Consider the following 16,271-nt stretch of genomic DNA (forward strand, 5'->3'; position numbering starts at 1 on the left):
GGCTTTCCCCTTATCCTTAGACTGTGTTCCCTGGTTCTGGAATTCCCCAACATCGGGAACATTCTTCCTGCATCTAACCTGTCCAGTCCCGTCAGAATTTTATATGTTTCTATGAGATTCCCTCTCATTCTTCTAAACTCCAGTGAATACAGGCCCAGTCAATCCAGTCTCTCCTCAAATGTCAGTCCTGCCATCCCGGGAATCAGTCTGGTGAACCTTCGCTGCACTCCCTCAATAGCAAGAACATCCTTCCTCAGATTAGGAGACCAAAACTGAATACAATATTCCAGGTGAGGCCTCACCAAGGTCCTGTACAACTGCAGTAAGACCTCCCTGTTCCTATACTCAAATCCCCTATCTATGAAGGCCAACATGCCATTTGCCTTCTTTACCGCCTGCTGTACCTGCATGCCAACTTTCAATGACTGATGTACCATGACACCCAGGTCTCATTGCACCTCCCCTTTTACTAATCTGCCGCCATCCAGATAATATTCTGCCTTCATGTTTTTGCCACCAAAATGGATAACCTCATATTTATCCACATTATATTGCATCTGCCATGCATTTGCCCACTCACCAAAACTGTCCAAGTCACCCTGCAGCCTCTTAGCGTCCTCCTCACAGCTCACACCACCACCCAGCTTAGTGTCATCTGCACACTTGGAGATATCACACTCAATTCCTTCATTTAAAATCATTGAAGTATATTGTAAATAGCTGGGGTGCCAGCACTGAGCCCTGCGGCACCCCACTATTCTGCCATTCTGAAAAGGACCCATTTATTCCAACTGTCTGCTTCCCGTCTGCCAACTATTTATCCACGTCAATACATTACCCCCAATACCATGTGCTTTAATTTTGCACAACAATCTCTTGTGTGGGACCTTGTCAAAAGCTTTTGAAAGTCCAAATACACCACATCTGCTGGTTCTCCCTTGTCCACTCTACTAGTTACATACTCAAAAAATTCTAGAAGATTTGTCAAGCATGATTTCCCTTTCATAAATCCATGCTGACTTGGACCGATCGTGTCACTGCTTTCCAAATGTGCTGCTATTTCATCTTTAATAATTAATTCCAACATTTTCCCCACTACCGATGTCAGGCTAACCGGTCTATAATTACCCGTTTTCTCTCTCCCTCCTTTTTTAAAAAGTGGTGTTACATTAGCTACCCCCCAGTCCATAGGAACTGATCCAGAGTCGATGGACTGTTGGAAAATGATCACCAATGCATCCACTATTTCTAGGGCCACTTCCTTGACATAGTAAAAAGCTGTTTGGAAGTACTTTCTTAAATCTCCATGTCAGTGTAGTTTTTCCACCATTGATCATGCCTCCAACTCCAACAATTATTTTTTTAATTTTTGGCTTGGAAACAGAACTCTGATAAACTTTCCTATTGAATTCAGGAAATGATGATGCACAAGTCCTGCTGTTACATCATTACTTTATTTATCTTCAAGTATGCAGATCAGTGCTACTCGAGCCCTTCTTTGGATGAGCGGTGAAAATAACCTGGTCCTGAGCAACGTTGTGACAGAGAAGGCAATGGGACATCGGAGAAAGCTCTGACTCACCGCAGCCCCACAGCCAGCAGGGAAAATACAATAGCCAAAACTGAAGTTGAAATTTTTGACTTTTAAGCAACTGCACAGGCGGCGGGGAGATGAAATCCACCCCACAGTGTAAATTCCACACAGGGGGCTTAGAGCATTACAGAACAAATTCAGACATCTCCTGATGTCCATTTGGACTGTTGCAAAGGACTGGGAATAGATTTCTTGCTTCATTTCTCAGCCGATGATGTGTGGTCCAAGGTGGTCACAGAAAGAAAGGAAAAGAGTCATACCCTTACGTTCATTTTTAGGTGCAGTTTATCTCTTTACAAATACAGGATCAGCAGGAGGCCACTCACCCCTCGAGCTTGTTCCGCCGTTCAATTAGATCATGGCTGACCTGTACCTCAACTCAATTTATCAACCTTTGTTCAACGTCCTTTGATATCCTTTACCTAACAAAAATCTGTTGATCTCACTCTTTCAATTTCACAAATTTCAATTGACCCAGCATCCAAAGCCTTTTGGGGTGAGAGTTCTATATTTCCACTACCCTCTGTGTGAAAAAATATTTCTGGATTTCATTCCTAAATGTCTAATTTTTAGGTTATGCCCCTGTGCTTTGGATTCCTCCATCAGATGCAATAGTCTAGCTTCGCAGGGCAACGTAGAATGGGCAATAAATGTGGACTTGTCAGAGTTTCCCATCTCCTGAAGAAGCCTATTTAAAAAGTTGTGCACAGCTAGCTCCCACAAACATTGATGAAATAAATAACCAGATCATGTGTTTTAGGTGTTGTTCGAAGGACAAATATTGGACAGGACACCAAGGAGAACAGCCGAACCTAAGAAATAGGAGCAGGAGTAAGCCATCTGGTCCCTCAAGTCTGCTCCACCATTCAATAAGATCATGGTTGATCTGATCTTGGGCTCAGCTCCACTTTCCCACCCACTCCCCATAACTCTTAACTCCCTTATCTTTCAAAAATCTGTCCATCTCCACTTTAAATATATTCAATGACCCAGCCTCCACAGCTTTCTGGAGTGGAGAATTTCAAAGATTCACGAACCTCTGAGAGAAGAAATTCCTCCTCAATTCTGTTTTAAATGGGCGACCTCTTATTCTGAAACGATGCCCCCTAGTTCTCGATTCCACCACGAGGGGAAACATCCTCTCTGCATCGACCCTGTCAAACCCCCTCAGAATCTTATACATTTCAATAAGATCCCCTCTCATTCTTCTAAACTCCAATGAGTACAGGTCTAACCTGCTCAATCTTTCTTCATATGGCAACCCCTAAAAAGAACTCCCCTGCTTTTTCTCAAATAGCGCCATGGATTCTTTTATGACTGCCTGAGAGGGCAGACCTGAGTTTAATGTCTCTCCTGAAAGACGGGACATCTGACATTGCAGCGCTCCCTCAGTACTGCACTGGAGTGCCAGCAAATAGAACTAAAAATGTACTTCTGAAATTCCAGCACGATATTACCAAGAATAATGTAGGCCTTTATTTACTTGTACCAACTGCCCACAGCAATAACAACAGCCACAATACTTGAAAGGAGCTCATTGTACAGGATGTGCTCGGAATGTGTCTGAGACGTGTAATAAGGCGTTACATGAAGACATCCTGTCCTTCATGAGCCATCCCAACAGACCAGAAGTTTGTGTTGGCGCGGTAATCCTTGGCTGCCCGAGCAGTGGAGATTCCGCCCCTCTTTTAACAAGCAGCTGTTACTGATCTGTCCAGAACGTGAGCCTATTCGACGCAGCAGCTGAGGTTAGGGCAGCGGGTGGGAAGCTGGACTCAAATCCAGCCCGAGGCTGCAGGGGTGAAAGGTCGCTCCGGTGGCTGTCAGGGGTCATGTACGAATCACTCTCCGAGACACAGCCGGATGGTACTCGTGGGTAAGTGGCTGAGGTACATTGCTAGGGCAGAATGGTCACCATGTTCCGCCTGAGCTGACCTTGCGCCAAAATGAAAAAGTGCTCCATCCTTGCGGGGCATAATATCCACAGAAACAGAGGCACTGGGAATTCATTCAGGAGTTCCCTGCAACTGGGGAAAAATACTGCAATGCATTTGCTTCATGGCATCTTTGCTAAAGAATTCAGAGCAACACATTGCTATTAAGAACTAGTTGGTTGATTAACAAAGGTTTAACAATCACACTACACATTACCAGTTCATCCACTGAGCTCACAACTGCATACCTCATCGTGGATGACCGAGACCCAACTGGCTGGGGTTTTATTGAGTCTTGTGAACATCACGTGACCTGGCTAAGCCACTCACAATGCAACAGCTCCACAAACCTGGGAGCACACTCCCAGGCCCATACATTACAAATACCTTTGCCAGGATATCCCTCAGCGATGGGGTGGGGTGGGGGAGTTTGCCGGTTCCACCCGGATCGGCTGCCGGAACTTTGCTAGAAGATTGGCGAAAACCACAGTGTTTACGTTCCTTTCCGGGGTTTTCCACAAATTCCCCCATATCAACGTTACAACGTCCGATCGGGGGTAACAACCACCGCATCCCTCCCTCTCCCGCCCCCACCCTCCCCCACTGAGGGAAATCGTGGTGAAGGTATTTTGCTTAAAGCTAGAACCACAGGAGCAGCCAGAAGCCCTGTATGTGCTGACCCAGGTCACAGTGCGAAGCATTTTCTCTGCAGTTCCACATTGCAGTGCACCATGCTGCATTTCGCAAGACATCGGATATTTTCTCCTCTTAAAAGAATCGCTGAACCAGGCAACGAAAGAAACCCAAATGAACAAGCGAAATGCGAACTCCTCTATTCTGCCCGCAGAAGCAGCGACTGTTTCCAGCACTCTCTTCTTGTGTGAAAGAAATGCGAGGGTTGATTAAATAGCCTACAGCGGCTGCCACCCTTTTTAGATAAGCCCGTGATTGTTTCATTCTGATGATTTTTCTTTCTCAAATGCGGTGATCCGTTTACAGGCTTGCACCAGCTTCTGAACAAGGCTGGAGTAGAAATCGCTGATTGCAAACGCACGAGAGTGTCCTTGGGTAGACCCAGGGAGGATTGGAACATCGATGCTGCAGCTTTTACACAGCAGAGCACTGAAGCACTTGTTAGTCACGTCCGGGTTTTCATAAATATAGATGAGGCTTTCCAGCTTCAATTCGCCACAGGGAAGGTGCAGGTTGTGACACATTGACATCAATTTATCTCGGTCTTATTAAAAACAAATTTATTTTAACAAGGTACTGATAGCTGCATTGCTGGCTCTGTGAGTGAAGGCAGTGCGCGCCACAGTTCCACTCACGAGAGACCAGAACATCCCAGGTTTGATCCCTGCCCTCTGCTGGGCATCTGAGCTCCTTGGCTGGCTGAGTGGGGAGAGAGGCAAACCAGCCACGATTCCGACTGCTGTCCAGTGCCCCCCTCTTGTCTAGACTGATTTCTGCAATGAGAGGGTTGTCCTACGGGGAGAGATTGAGTAGATTGTGTCTATACTCTCTGGAGTTTAGAAGAACGAGAGGTGATCTCCTTGAAACATATATGATTCTGAGGGGGATTGACAGGGTAGGTGCTGAGGAGCTGTTTCCCCCGGGCTGGAGAGTCTAGAACTAGGGGCATAGTCTCAGGATAAGGAGTCTGCCATTTAAAACTGAGATGAGGAAGAATTTCTTCACTCAAAGGGTGGTGAATCTTTGGAATTCTCTACCCCAGAGGGCTGTGGGTGCTCAGTCATTGGACTATATTCAAGGCTGAGACAGATAGGCTTTTAGTCTCTAAGGGAATCAAGAGCTATGGAGATCAGGCGGGAAAGTGGAGTTGAGGTTGAAGATCAGCCATAATCTTATTGAATGGCGGAGCAGGCTCGAGGGGCCGAATGGCCGACTCCTGCTCCTAACTCTTATGTTCTAATGGACACTGTGTCGCAAGCGTGCATGTGCGCGTGTGCATGCATGTGGATGTGGGTGAGGACAGGATCCCATTTGTTTCTGATGCCTACCACAGCCGAATAGGCTGCCACTACTCACTTGGGGTGTAGATTTCCAGCTTGCTGCACGGGGCATAAAGTGGACAATGCAGATTGACCGGATGTCACAAAAATCCCCCGATTCTTTCTGCTATTGAAATCAACGTGCGGCCAACCGACAACGTCGATTTCATGCCCGGGTGGCAAGCTGGAAATCGACCCCATTGTCTGGCTTTTTACATGAAGGATTTGCAGGGTACCCTAGCAAGGCCTTCCAGACAGGAGGGGAGAACACTGGGGGAAAGCAAAATGCACTGCAGCTCCGTGTACCAGCCGAGTTTTAGAACGACCAGTAACGTTTAAAACTGACCAATTGAAATAGGAAGGACATGAAGGCTCTGGAGAGGGTACAGAAGAGATTTTCTAGCATGGTTCCAAGGATGAGAGATTACAGTTAAAGAAGCTGGGGTTGTTCCCCTGGGAGGAGAGGCTAAGAGGGGACTTGATCGAGGTGTTTAAAATCATCACGGGTTTAGAGTCAATCAAGAGAAACTGTCCCCATTGGCTGAAGGGTCGATAACGAGAGGGCGCAGTTTTAAGGCGATTGGCAAAAGAACCAGAGGCGACATGAGGACAAACCTTTTTACGCAGCGAGTGGTTAGGATCTGGAATGCACCGCCTGATAGGGTGGTGGATACAGGTTCAACAGTAACCTTCAACAGGGGAATTGGTTAAATATTTGAAGGAGAAAAAAATACAGGGATGCGGAGAAGGAGCGGGGGGAGTGCGACTAATGGGATTACTCTTCGAAAGAGCCGGCGCAGATTCGATGGGCCGAATGGCCTCCTCCTGTGCTGTATGATTCAATGAAATCATAATGGTCCTTTGAAGATTCTGATTTGCAATCTTCTTTATCGTACGGGGGGTCGGGGGGGTGGGGGGGGGGGTGCGGGGCAGGGGGCAAGGGGGAAGCCAGCTTATTCTGGGGAAAATCTCCCGAAGCTGTTTGAAAAGGAAAACAAAAGATAAGGAGCAGGCCTGTTCCATCATTTGACAAAGTTACAATCACCCTGAGGCAGAGTGGGGGGAAAAAAGCTGAAGTAAGTTTTACTTTCTTTACTGTGAAATTACGCATGACAAATAAAGCAAACAGCAGCGTGCAGTGGGAGGCTGGTCTGCTGTATCAGCGTGTGACGTAAATAGCTCTGAGCGCAGTGTGTCAGGAAAACTGCAATCCAACACTCCAACACAATGAATCTTTCACTACTCACCAGCTGACGGAATCATTGCAGTGCCCTGCATGGAACACCTGTGTATACAACTTGCACTATTCCCTCAAAGCTCATTTCACTGCAGTATCAGTCAGACAGTGCGCTTCCAATCGTCTGATTGATGTCGTACACTTGTGGGTGTTGGCCACTCAACTTAATGGACACTTTATTTGTCCATTACGCAGCAGGACTGGGAGTGAAAGCCATGGCTCAGTGGGCAGACACTCTCGCCTCTGAGTCATAAGGTTAGCGGGTTCAAGTCCCACTCCTGGTACGTTTGCACAAAATCTAGTCTGACACACCACTGCGGTACTGAGGGAGCACTGCACAGTCGGCGGTGCCAGCCTTTACACGAAACATTAAAGTGAGGCCCTGTCTACCCTCTATAAATGATCCCTTCAACCTCGATCCCTTCGACCTCAACACTTTCCCGCCTGATCCCCATAGCCCTTGGTTCTCCTCGAGTCCAAATATCTAGCGATCTCAGCCTTGAATATATTCAACGACTCACCATCCGCAGCCATTTGGGGCAGAGAATTCCAAAGATTCACAACCTCTGCGTGAAGAAATTCCTCCTCATCTCAGTCTTAAATGAAGTTTAGCTCCATTGTGGTATGGAACTGTACTTTGCAATGATGCACCAGTAGTGTCGTCACGGTTACCGCCATTCAATAATATCACGCCTAATCTTTCACCTCAACTCCACTTTCCCGCCCGTTCCCCATATCCCTTGATTCCCTTAGAGTGCAAAAATCTCTCGATCTCGGCCTTGAATACATTCAATGACTGAGCATCCTCTGGGTAGAGAATTCCAAAGATTTTAATTGAGTGAAGAAATTCCCCCCCCCATCACAATGGCCGACCCCTTATCCTGAGAGTATACCCCTAGTTCTCGACTCTCCAGCTAGAGAAAATAACCTCTCAGCATCTACTCTGTTAATCCCCTTCAGGATCTTATATGTTTCAATGAGACCAACTCTCATTCTTCTAAACTCCAGAGAGTACAGGCCCAATGTACTCAATCTGGAGAGTAGAGGACCAATCTACCCAATCTCTCCTCATAGGACAACCCACTCATCCCAGGAATCAATCCAGTGAACCTCAAAAGTACTTAACTGGCTCAGCATCTTCTCGGCTAGTGAAAACAAGCCTGCAATCCTGATTGTTAGCTAGCAATCCCTGTTGGAAAGTTCATGTCGGGTGAGAACAAGTTGGGCTAAACTGCTCAGATAGCCTGCTAATGCACACCCTCTGGTCTCACACAGGAAACTGGCCACTTGGTAGAGGTACTGACACTCAGAGAACATCAGAAAGGGAAGGAGCCCCTTAAAGAGATCAGGGAGGGAACTGGCTTGGATAAAGCGTTTTTCCAAGTAATAGTACAACTTGAGCTTTGGATATTATTGACGAATGACTTGATGTTGTCTTTCTCTCTCAGTTTATGGAACCTTGTGAATGTTTCACTGTCTCAGAACTTACTCTCAGCCATCTCTCACCATACCTCTTTGACCAAGCTATTAACACCCCTCCCCCCGCAATATCTTCATCTTTGCCTCAGTGTCCATTTCTGTCTGATTACACTCCTGCAAAGCACCTTGTGGCTTTCCCCCACTTTAATGGCGCGCTTGGTGTAGGTTATTATAGTTGTTGCGTCGGCTACCTCTGTGCACTTAAGAGTTACTGCTGTTTCCCATCTCCCTGGCTCTGACTGACCATGATTTTTGTTTGTCTGCTTGTTTTCCGGCAGCATCGGAAGTGTGTCCTCCGTGCGACAATGAAATGAACACAGACATTATCCTGGATCACCTCTGTGCAAGCGAATTCGGTAAGTCACATCCACCACTCACGCACCAAAGCAAGCCTGCGGTTGACCTTGTCTCGACCGGAGTTTCAAAAAAAATTCTGTCAACTTAATTTCAGGGCACCCTCAGAGTGGCAGGGACGTGTTGAAAAAAATTCTAAATGTTCAGTCCCGATTTTGTCGGGTTGGGGGGGCGGAGGGTGGATTTCTGAATTCTCTACTTTGCCAGCACGTGCCGATTCAATGCATATATATTTCTGGCAGATAAAGGGGAGATTGTTCACTTCTGCTCTCCATTGAAATGGTCAGGAGCTTGGGAGGATGGCTGCGCAGTTCCCCAATAATATGATCAGGAGTTCTGAGGTGAAATAAGATTCCCTCTTATACCTGCCTGGGAGCACCTGCCAGAAAAATCTGCGCATTAAACAGCATCTTTGGGAGACACCATTTGACCAAACTTCAACCGCAGCAACAGGACTCCTCCTGTCAAGGTCTTTTACATTCAGTTCAGTGGTGTTAATGGGTCTTGTATTGTGGTCAGCAACCTGAGAGTAAACATGTTGGATTTGTTCGGGCCAAGTGTGCTGAGGAGAGTGAGCAGGGTGTTGGAATTTCAGCGATTTAGCTTTTCCATCTCTGGGAATATACTCCTTTGAATAAAAGACCTCACAGAGCATTGATCGCAGGTATTTTAGGGCAGTGTTTCACATTAGCACACTTCACCGAAGCATCTCGCATACAATTCATTAGTTTGACGTTCAGTTACTGCTGTTACGTGGCTAAATCTGGCAGCCATTTTACACACAGCGAGGTGCTCCACACAGCAATGAACTAGTCTGAGTGGCGATTGAGGAAGGGAGTGTGACTTGGACTCCAGAACCTACCCGGCTTTGCCTCGTATGGTGCTACTGGATCTTTATCATTCACCTGAACAGGTATTAGGGCTTCGGTTAATGCCTCTGACACTGCAACACGCCCTCAGAAGGGCACCCAAGTGTCAGCTGAGATAATGCGCTCAAGTCCTGAGCTGTGGATGCTCAGTCATTGAGTATATTCAAGACCGAGATCAATAGATTTGTAGATACCAAGGGAATCAAGGGCTATGGGGACGGTGCAGGAAGGTAGCGTTGAGGTAGAAGATCAGCCGTGATTTTATTGAATGGCGCAGCAGGCTCGAGGGACTGAATGGCCAATCCTGCTCAATTTCTTACTTTCTAACAATAAAAGTTACTGGAGTTTTGCTGAAAAGAATCTGTTCAAATTGATAAACCTTGTAATGTGACGACATTATGTAATCAGACCCACCCAGACAATAAACTGTGTAACTTGCTACATCTTTGGTGTGACTTGCTAATATCTTGACAGATTCTTCAACCAAGAACATAACCTCGGTCACTCGGGCCAGTATTGCAAACAGTACCATTGGCCTGAATGATGGTGGTGCCTTTTTTTTTAGTTTAAATGTTTCAAAAAATTAATGCACTGGCAAGAGAGTTCCAAGTACTAATTTTGGCATTTAAAAGGACATTGAACAGAGCTGTTTATTCACAGCTATCAGAAGTGTAACGTCAATTAAAAGGCTGCAGCAGAAATCACATCTGTCCAACCATAAACCACTTCTGTTTGACGGGCTCTTAAAGACTGAAGCTTATTAAAGTGTGATTTTAACAGCTTGGGAGCAGAGTGTGTCAGACGTTTTGCCATTTATTTTGGCCCTGCTTTTCTTTATTCACTGACAGCGAGGATTCTGCAGACTCTGCCCATTAAATCCTCACAATGTGTTTCACATATTCGCTGTCTCTGTAATTCTGCCGTCGTGAGTTTTCCCTGAAAGAGTCCATCTGTCTTAAAAAGTTGTAGACTCTGAAAGGCCAGCAACATTCTGAATCTGACAGTGGTTTTGATTAGTTGAAGCTCAACTCCTGGTTGTTACTTGTTTCTGTCAGTTTTCTCCCCTTCTCTCGCCGAAAGAATTGAGGGCTCGAAATCCGGTCTCGCCATTTCTGAGGCAGTGTCACCGCCTGAGTGCTGATTTTACCACCGGGCGTTAGGCGCAGGCTCCAACTGCCAAATTCAGTTTTTACGCCCAAAGATGAGAGAGCAGCGCTAAAACATGGTGTTCCATACTCATCCTCGGGCGCGAGCTCAGGAGGCCGACTGAATTTCCCATCGGGGGCCGAGCTTGCTGGGAAACGGGAAGGAAAAAAGCCCCTCAAACATCTCTGGCCCACACACAAACTTCCCCGCTGTTACAACTAATGAGAAAATGAAGAACTAAACAAAGAAAAACACTTACCTTGCTCTCTGGGTGATACCGCCCGCGTTCCGCTGTTCACTCGCCACTTTTTCCAGGCTGTAAGAAGGCCTGCCGGGAAGGCCGACGTTCAGCCTAAATATCGCAATAGAGGCTCCAAGGAGGCATGAATGCTGGATGACTTCACCACGCGGCTGGCGTTAGCCGGCACAGCGTTAGCTCTTGGCAGCTCTACCAAAGAGTGGATTGAATTTCTGCGCGGGCGCGGACTCTGCTTACCGTCGAATGTACGCCATTGCCGCCTGTTAGCTGCCTCCTGCGCGCGGTAACGGGTGGCGGTAGAAGCTGAATTTCGAGCCCTTAGACCCCTTACTGAAGTGTGATGTACAGGCACCTACCACTCTCCAGTATCTCGCCCAAGTGGTTATTCATCACATGAGCCCAGGTAGGGACAACGCAGCTTTACATGGAGCTTTTATGTAGGAGATTCCACAAGGCTTTTCAGGGAAAAAAGGAACGGATATTGGGCCATGGGAGTGCATTTAGGAGAGGCGACTGAAGGTCAGAACAATGGGTTATGGAGCGATAAGGAGGTGTTTAAGGGGTGGAGGGTGGGGCAGTTCGAAGGAGCATGATCAAGGTGACTGAAATCTCTGTCACCAATGTTGAAGTGAAGTGAGGGGTGGGTGTACAGGGGGCGAGTGTTGAAGAACTGAAGGGTATGTGAAGGGATGTGTTCATTGCCAGATGTGGCTCAGTGGGTAGCACTCTCGCCTCTGAGTCAGAAAGCTGTGGATTCAAGTCCCACACCAGAGACTTGAGCACACAGGTCTCGGCTGACACGCCAGTGCGGTGCTGAGGGAGTGCTGCACTGTGCAGGTGTCATCTTTCAGATGAGGCGTTAAACCGAGGCCCCATCTTCTCTCTCAGCTGGACATAAAGATCCCATAGCACTCTTTCAAAGAAGAGCAGGCAAGTTATCCCTGGTGTCCTGGCCAATATTTATCCCTCAATCAAAATCAACAAAGCAGATGATCTGGTCATTATCAAACGTTGCTGTTTGTGGGAGCTTGCTGTGTGCAAATTGGCTGCCATGTTTCCTACATTACAACAGTGAATACATTTCAAAAGTACTTCATTGGCTGTAAAGCACTTTGGGATGTCATAAAAGGTGCTATATAAATGCAAGTTTTTCTTTGTTTTTCAATGGAGTGCACTGTACGGATAGGGAGGTGTCATGGAGGGATTCAAAGATGGGAAGACCAGAATAACAATCTGATTTGATCATGGTGTCGTACCGTGTGTTGTAAGGGACCTGGTAAACTAGCTTTGAACATTCATAGCTTCCTCGCTGTGTCCTGACAAAAGACTGCTCACTGCTGATGTGACTGACATTCAGAGACTACAGATCAGCTAATAACATCTCATTTACAGCAAATCCGAAAGAGAAAATGCACATTGTCAGGGGCTACTTGTTATTTGACTACACTTGTTTCAGAGCTCAGTATCTTATGTTAAAAATACCGAGGTTTGGTAAGTGACTCGATATACAATGAATTGGGTCATTTAATGTGGAGATGGAAGAAGCATTCCTGCACAACCTGGCTTCGCAATAAGGTAAGTACAAAAACCTGAAAGTTACCTCTGCGGGTGGCAACCTCCAGCAGTCCTGTTAGGGACCACTGGCGTGGCTACTGCACTTGACCAAAGTTACCGAGCACGTACGGTACGGGCTGCAGTCATTCGCGATCCAATTTTACAAAGGGGCCTGAAACAGGTGTTAGGCCACGATTTACATAAACAATAGGCCTAACGCCAGTTTCCTGCCTTGAATGCCTGCGGGGGAACACTATCCAACATGGCAGGCGGCACATTGCTGACGCAGAATGAGCGGGCACCGCCACCCACAATATTGGACCCTTAAGTGGTTTATTTTGCGCCTGTGTGTGGCACAATCCGATTTCTGGGCCAAAGTGTGGTAAAACCATCCAGACCAGAAAGGTCCGTGAGGTCTAGTCTGTGCGGTTAGTCAATTTCGGTTTGGGCTACAGTTGCTTATGGTATCCTTATAGAAACATAGAAAATAGGAGCAGTAGTAGGCCATTCGGCCCATCGAGCCTGCACCGCCATTCAATATGATCATGGCTGATCCTTTATCTCAACACCATCTTCCCGCTTTTTCCCCATACCCCTTAATGCCTTTTGTGTCTAGAAATCTATCGATCTCCTTCTTAAATATATTCAGTGACTTGGCCTCCACAGCCTTCTGTTGTAGAGAATTCCACAGGTTCACCCTCTGAGTGAAAACATTTCTCCTCATCTCGGTCCTAAATTTCCTACCCCGTATCCTGAGACTGTGACCCCTTGTTCTAGACTTCTCAGCCCGGGGAAACATCCTCCCCGCATCCAGACTATCCAACCCCGTCAGAATTTTATACGTTTCAATGAGATCCCCTCTCATTCTTCTAAACTCCAGTGAATACAGGCTTAGTCGACCCAATCTCTCCTCATACGACAGCCCTGCTCTCCCAGGAATCAGTCTGATGCACCCCCTCTATGGCAAGTATATCACGTTAAACTGTGGTGAAAACATTGCCAGCTGCTCTGTAAGCGACGTTTGTGTCGGGTCCCGGCGATTTCTGCTAGAAATCCCAGGTCGGGTGAGGACAGGACACTGGCTGGGCTGAGGTGCCACCCAAGTCATATCAAGTGGCCATCACCCGTGGAATCACACAGGCCATTGAGTAAGTTACTGCGTTCAGGAAAGGGGGTTGAGGGAATGGCGCAGAGAATGACAAACGAGTGCAGCCTTCAAAAGGGGAGCCAGACCCCACCCCCTCAGGTTTGCACTGAGACCGTTTCAGTTCATAGCTTGGGGCCGGGGACAGGGTTTAATCCGAAGTGTGGCAACAGTTTCTCCACAGTCAAAATAAGGAATGAAACCCAACCCGAGCAAGTGGCCGCACTTTTGATGAATTAGTCTGGATCGATCCTGCCGCACACAGTTCATGGCCACAGAAAACTGTTTCACACTGATGAAACGCTGAACACTGCTTCTTCTGTTAGTCCACACATGTTGGGTTTTGAAAAGAAAATCAGAAAAATTCAACGTGAAAACCACAGAATGTTTTATTTACCTCAGACACTTCATATAACATTTAAATAACTCTCTTCGACCTTTCGCCAGCGCCAGCCTATATTTAGCTTGGAACATGTAGGACTCTCCATGGCAATAGTCCAGGGTTCTCTGTTTCACTGCCATGCAAAGAGGCTTCAAGGGGACATAGGCAGGCTAAGTGAGTGGGCAAGAACATGGCAAATGGAATATAATGTGGAGAAATTTTGGTCGGAAAAATAGTAAAACAGTATTTTTTTAAATGGTGAGAGATTGGAAAATGTTGGTGTTCAGAGGGACCTGGGTGTCCTTGTACACGAATCACTGAAAGTTAACATGTAGGTACAGCAAGCAATTATGATAGCAAATGGTATGTCGGCCTTCATTACAAAAGGATTTGAATATAAGAGTAAAGACGTCTTACTGCAAATATATAGGGTCCCGGTGAGACCGCACCTGGAGTATTGTGTACCGTTTTGGTCTCCTTACCTAAGGAAAGATACACTTGCCATGGAAGGAGTACAACGCGGGTTCACCGGACTGATTCCTGGGATGGGGGGATTGTCCTATGAGGAGAGATTGAGTAGACTAGGACTATATTCTCTAGAGTTTAGAAAAATGAGAGGTGATCTCATTGAAACTTTCACAATTCTTACAGGGTTTGACAGGGTAGATGCAGGGAGGATGTTTCCCCCTGCCTGGGGAGTCCAAAACCAGGGGTCACAGTCTCAGAATAAGGGGTCGGCCATTTAGGACTGAGTTGAGGAGAAACTCCTTCACTCAGAGGGTGATGAATCTTTGGAATTCTCTACCCGAGAGGGCTGTGGAGGCTCAGTCTTTGAGCATATTCAAGATAGGAGAATTGAATATTTAGAGAATCATGGGATATGGGGACAGTGCAGGAAGGTGGAGTTGAGGTAGAAGATCAGCCATGATCTTATTGAATGGTGGAGCAGGCTCGAGGGGCCGAATGGCCTACTCCCACTCCTATTTCTTATGTTCTTATCATCTCCTCTCTTGTCTTTACCCCCACTTCTTGTGCTGCCGCTTAGTTCAAACAGGCACCAACTGGCAGCTCCCCTGCCACCTTGGCCACCTTGCTGTCAATGGTTGATCTTCATGCTCAGACACAGGCAGTCTCCCCAGATCATTCAGCCATTGGAAGTGTCGGCGCTAACTCATCTCACCCAGGGGGGGGTCACTAGATGGGTTGGGGGACACAGACGGCCAATTGTAGTGCCTACTAACCACCAATGTGCTTATCGAACTCAGCACAGACAGGGGAATCGATATGGGACCTTCCTTGTCTCTATGCCTTTCTATCACTCCATGGTACATTGGTCAAATGGACCACCAAGAACCCCTGGCACCTTTAGATTTTTAATATTCTTTAATATTCCGGCCTTACATTAATTTTTATTACATGAGCTGAGATAAACAAGTAAGACTTTCCCAGCCTTCAGCCATGGCTGCCCTGTTCTCCCCAGTGCCCTGGGCCAATATTTATCCCTCAACCAACATCACAAAAACAGATTATCTGCTCATTATTGTTGTGTATCTGTAAAGCATGCACTCCCATGTTCCGCCACCAGGGAGTGCATCCTCTGACGTCCCAAGGGATCCCAGCATCCCTTGGGAGCACTGTATATAAGTCGGCCTCTAAGGCCTGTTCCTCACTCTGGAGTGTCTTAATAAAGACTGAGGTCACTGTTACTTTAACCTCACTGTGTGCAGTCTCATCTGTATCAGTAACACAACAACTGGTGACGAATATACGAATCCAACGCAAAAATGGCCATCCTGGAGACGTTCTCAGAGGGTGAGGACTGGGAAGCCTATGTCAAATGGCTAGACCAGTACTTTGTAGCCAACGAGCTGGACGGAGAAGGAAGCGCTGCAAAAAGGAGAGCGGTCCTCCTCACGGTCTGCGGGGCACCGACCTACAGCCTCATGAAGAATCTTCTGGCTCCAGTGAAACCCACAGATAAGTCGTATGAGGAACTGTGTACACTGGTTCGGGAGCATCTTAATCCGAGGGAGAGCGTGCTGATGGCGAGGTATCGGTTCTACATGTGCCAGCGATCTGAAGGTCAGGAAGTGGCGAGCTTTGTCGCCGAGCTAAGGCGATTTTCAGGACAATGTGAGTTTGATGGCTACCTGGAGCAAATGCTCAGGTACTTTTTTGTACTGGGCATTGGCCACGAGACCATCCTACGAAAACTTTTGACTGTAGAAACACCGACCCTCAGTAAGGCCATTGCGATAGCACAGGCGTTTATGTCCACCAGTGATAACACCAAAAAAATCTCTCAGC

The 16,271-nt window shown here is 47.0% G+C and overlaps 1 protein-coding gene across 1 annotated transcript in view; it reads left to right on the forward strand.

The window, feature by feature from the left end:
• Window positions 1-16,271, forward strand: part of LOC139234962 (secreted frizzled-related protein 1-like) — a 203,364-nt gene that overhangs the window by 19,491 nt on the left and 167,602 nt on the right. Inside the window, exon 2 of the mRNA XM_070865948.1 lies at window positions 8,535-8,612. Coding sequence (XP_070722049.1) covers window positions 8,535-8,612 — 78 coding nt within the window. The remainder of the gene's footprint in view (window positions 1-8,534; window positions 8,613-16,271) is intronic.

Source organism: Pristiophorus japonicus, chromosome 22 (genome assembly GCF_044704955.1).
Source record: "Pristiophorus japonicus isolate sPriJap1 chromosome 22, sPriJap1.hap1, whole genome shotgun sequence".
Lineage (NCBI taxonomy): Eukaryota > Metazoa > Chordata > Chondrichthyes > Pristiophoridae > Pristiophorus > Pristiophorus japonicus.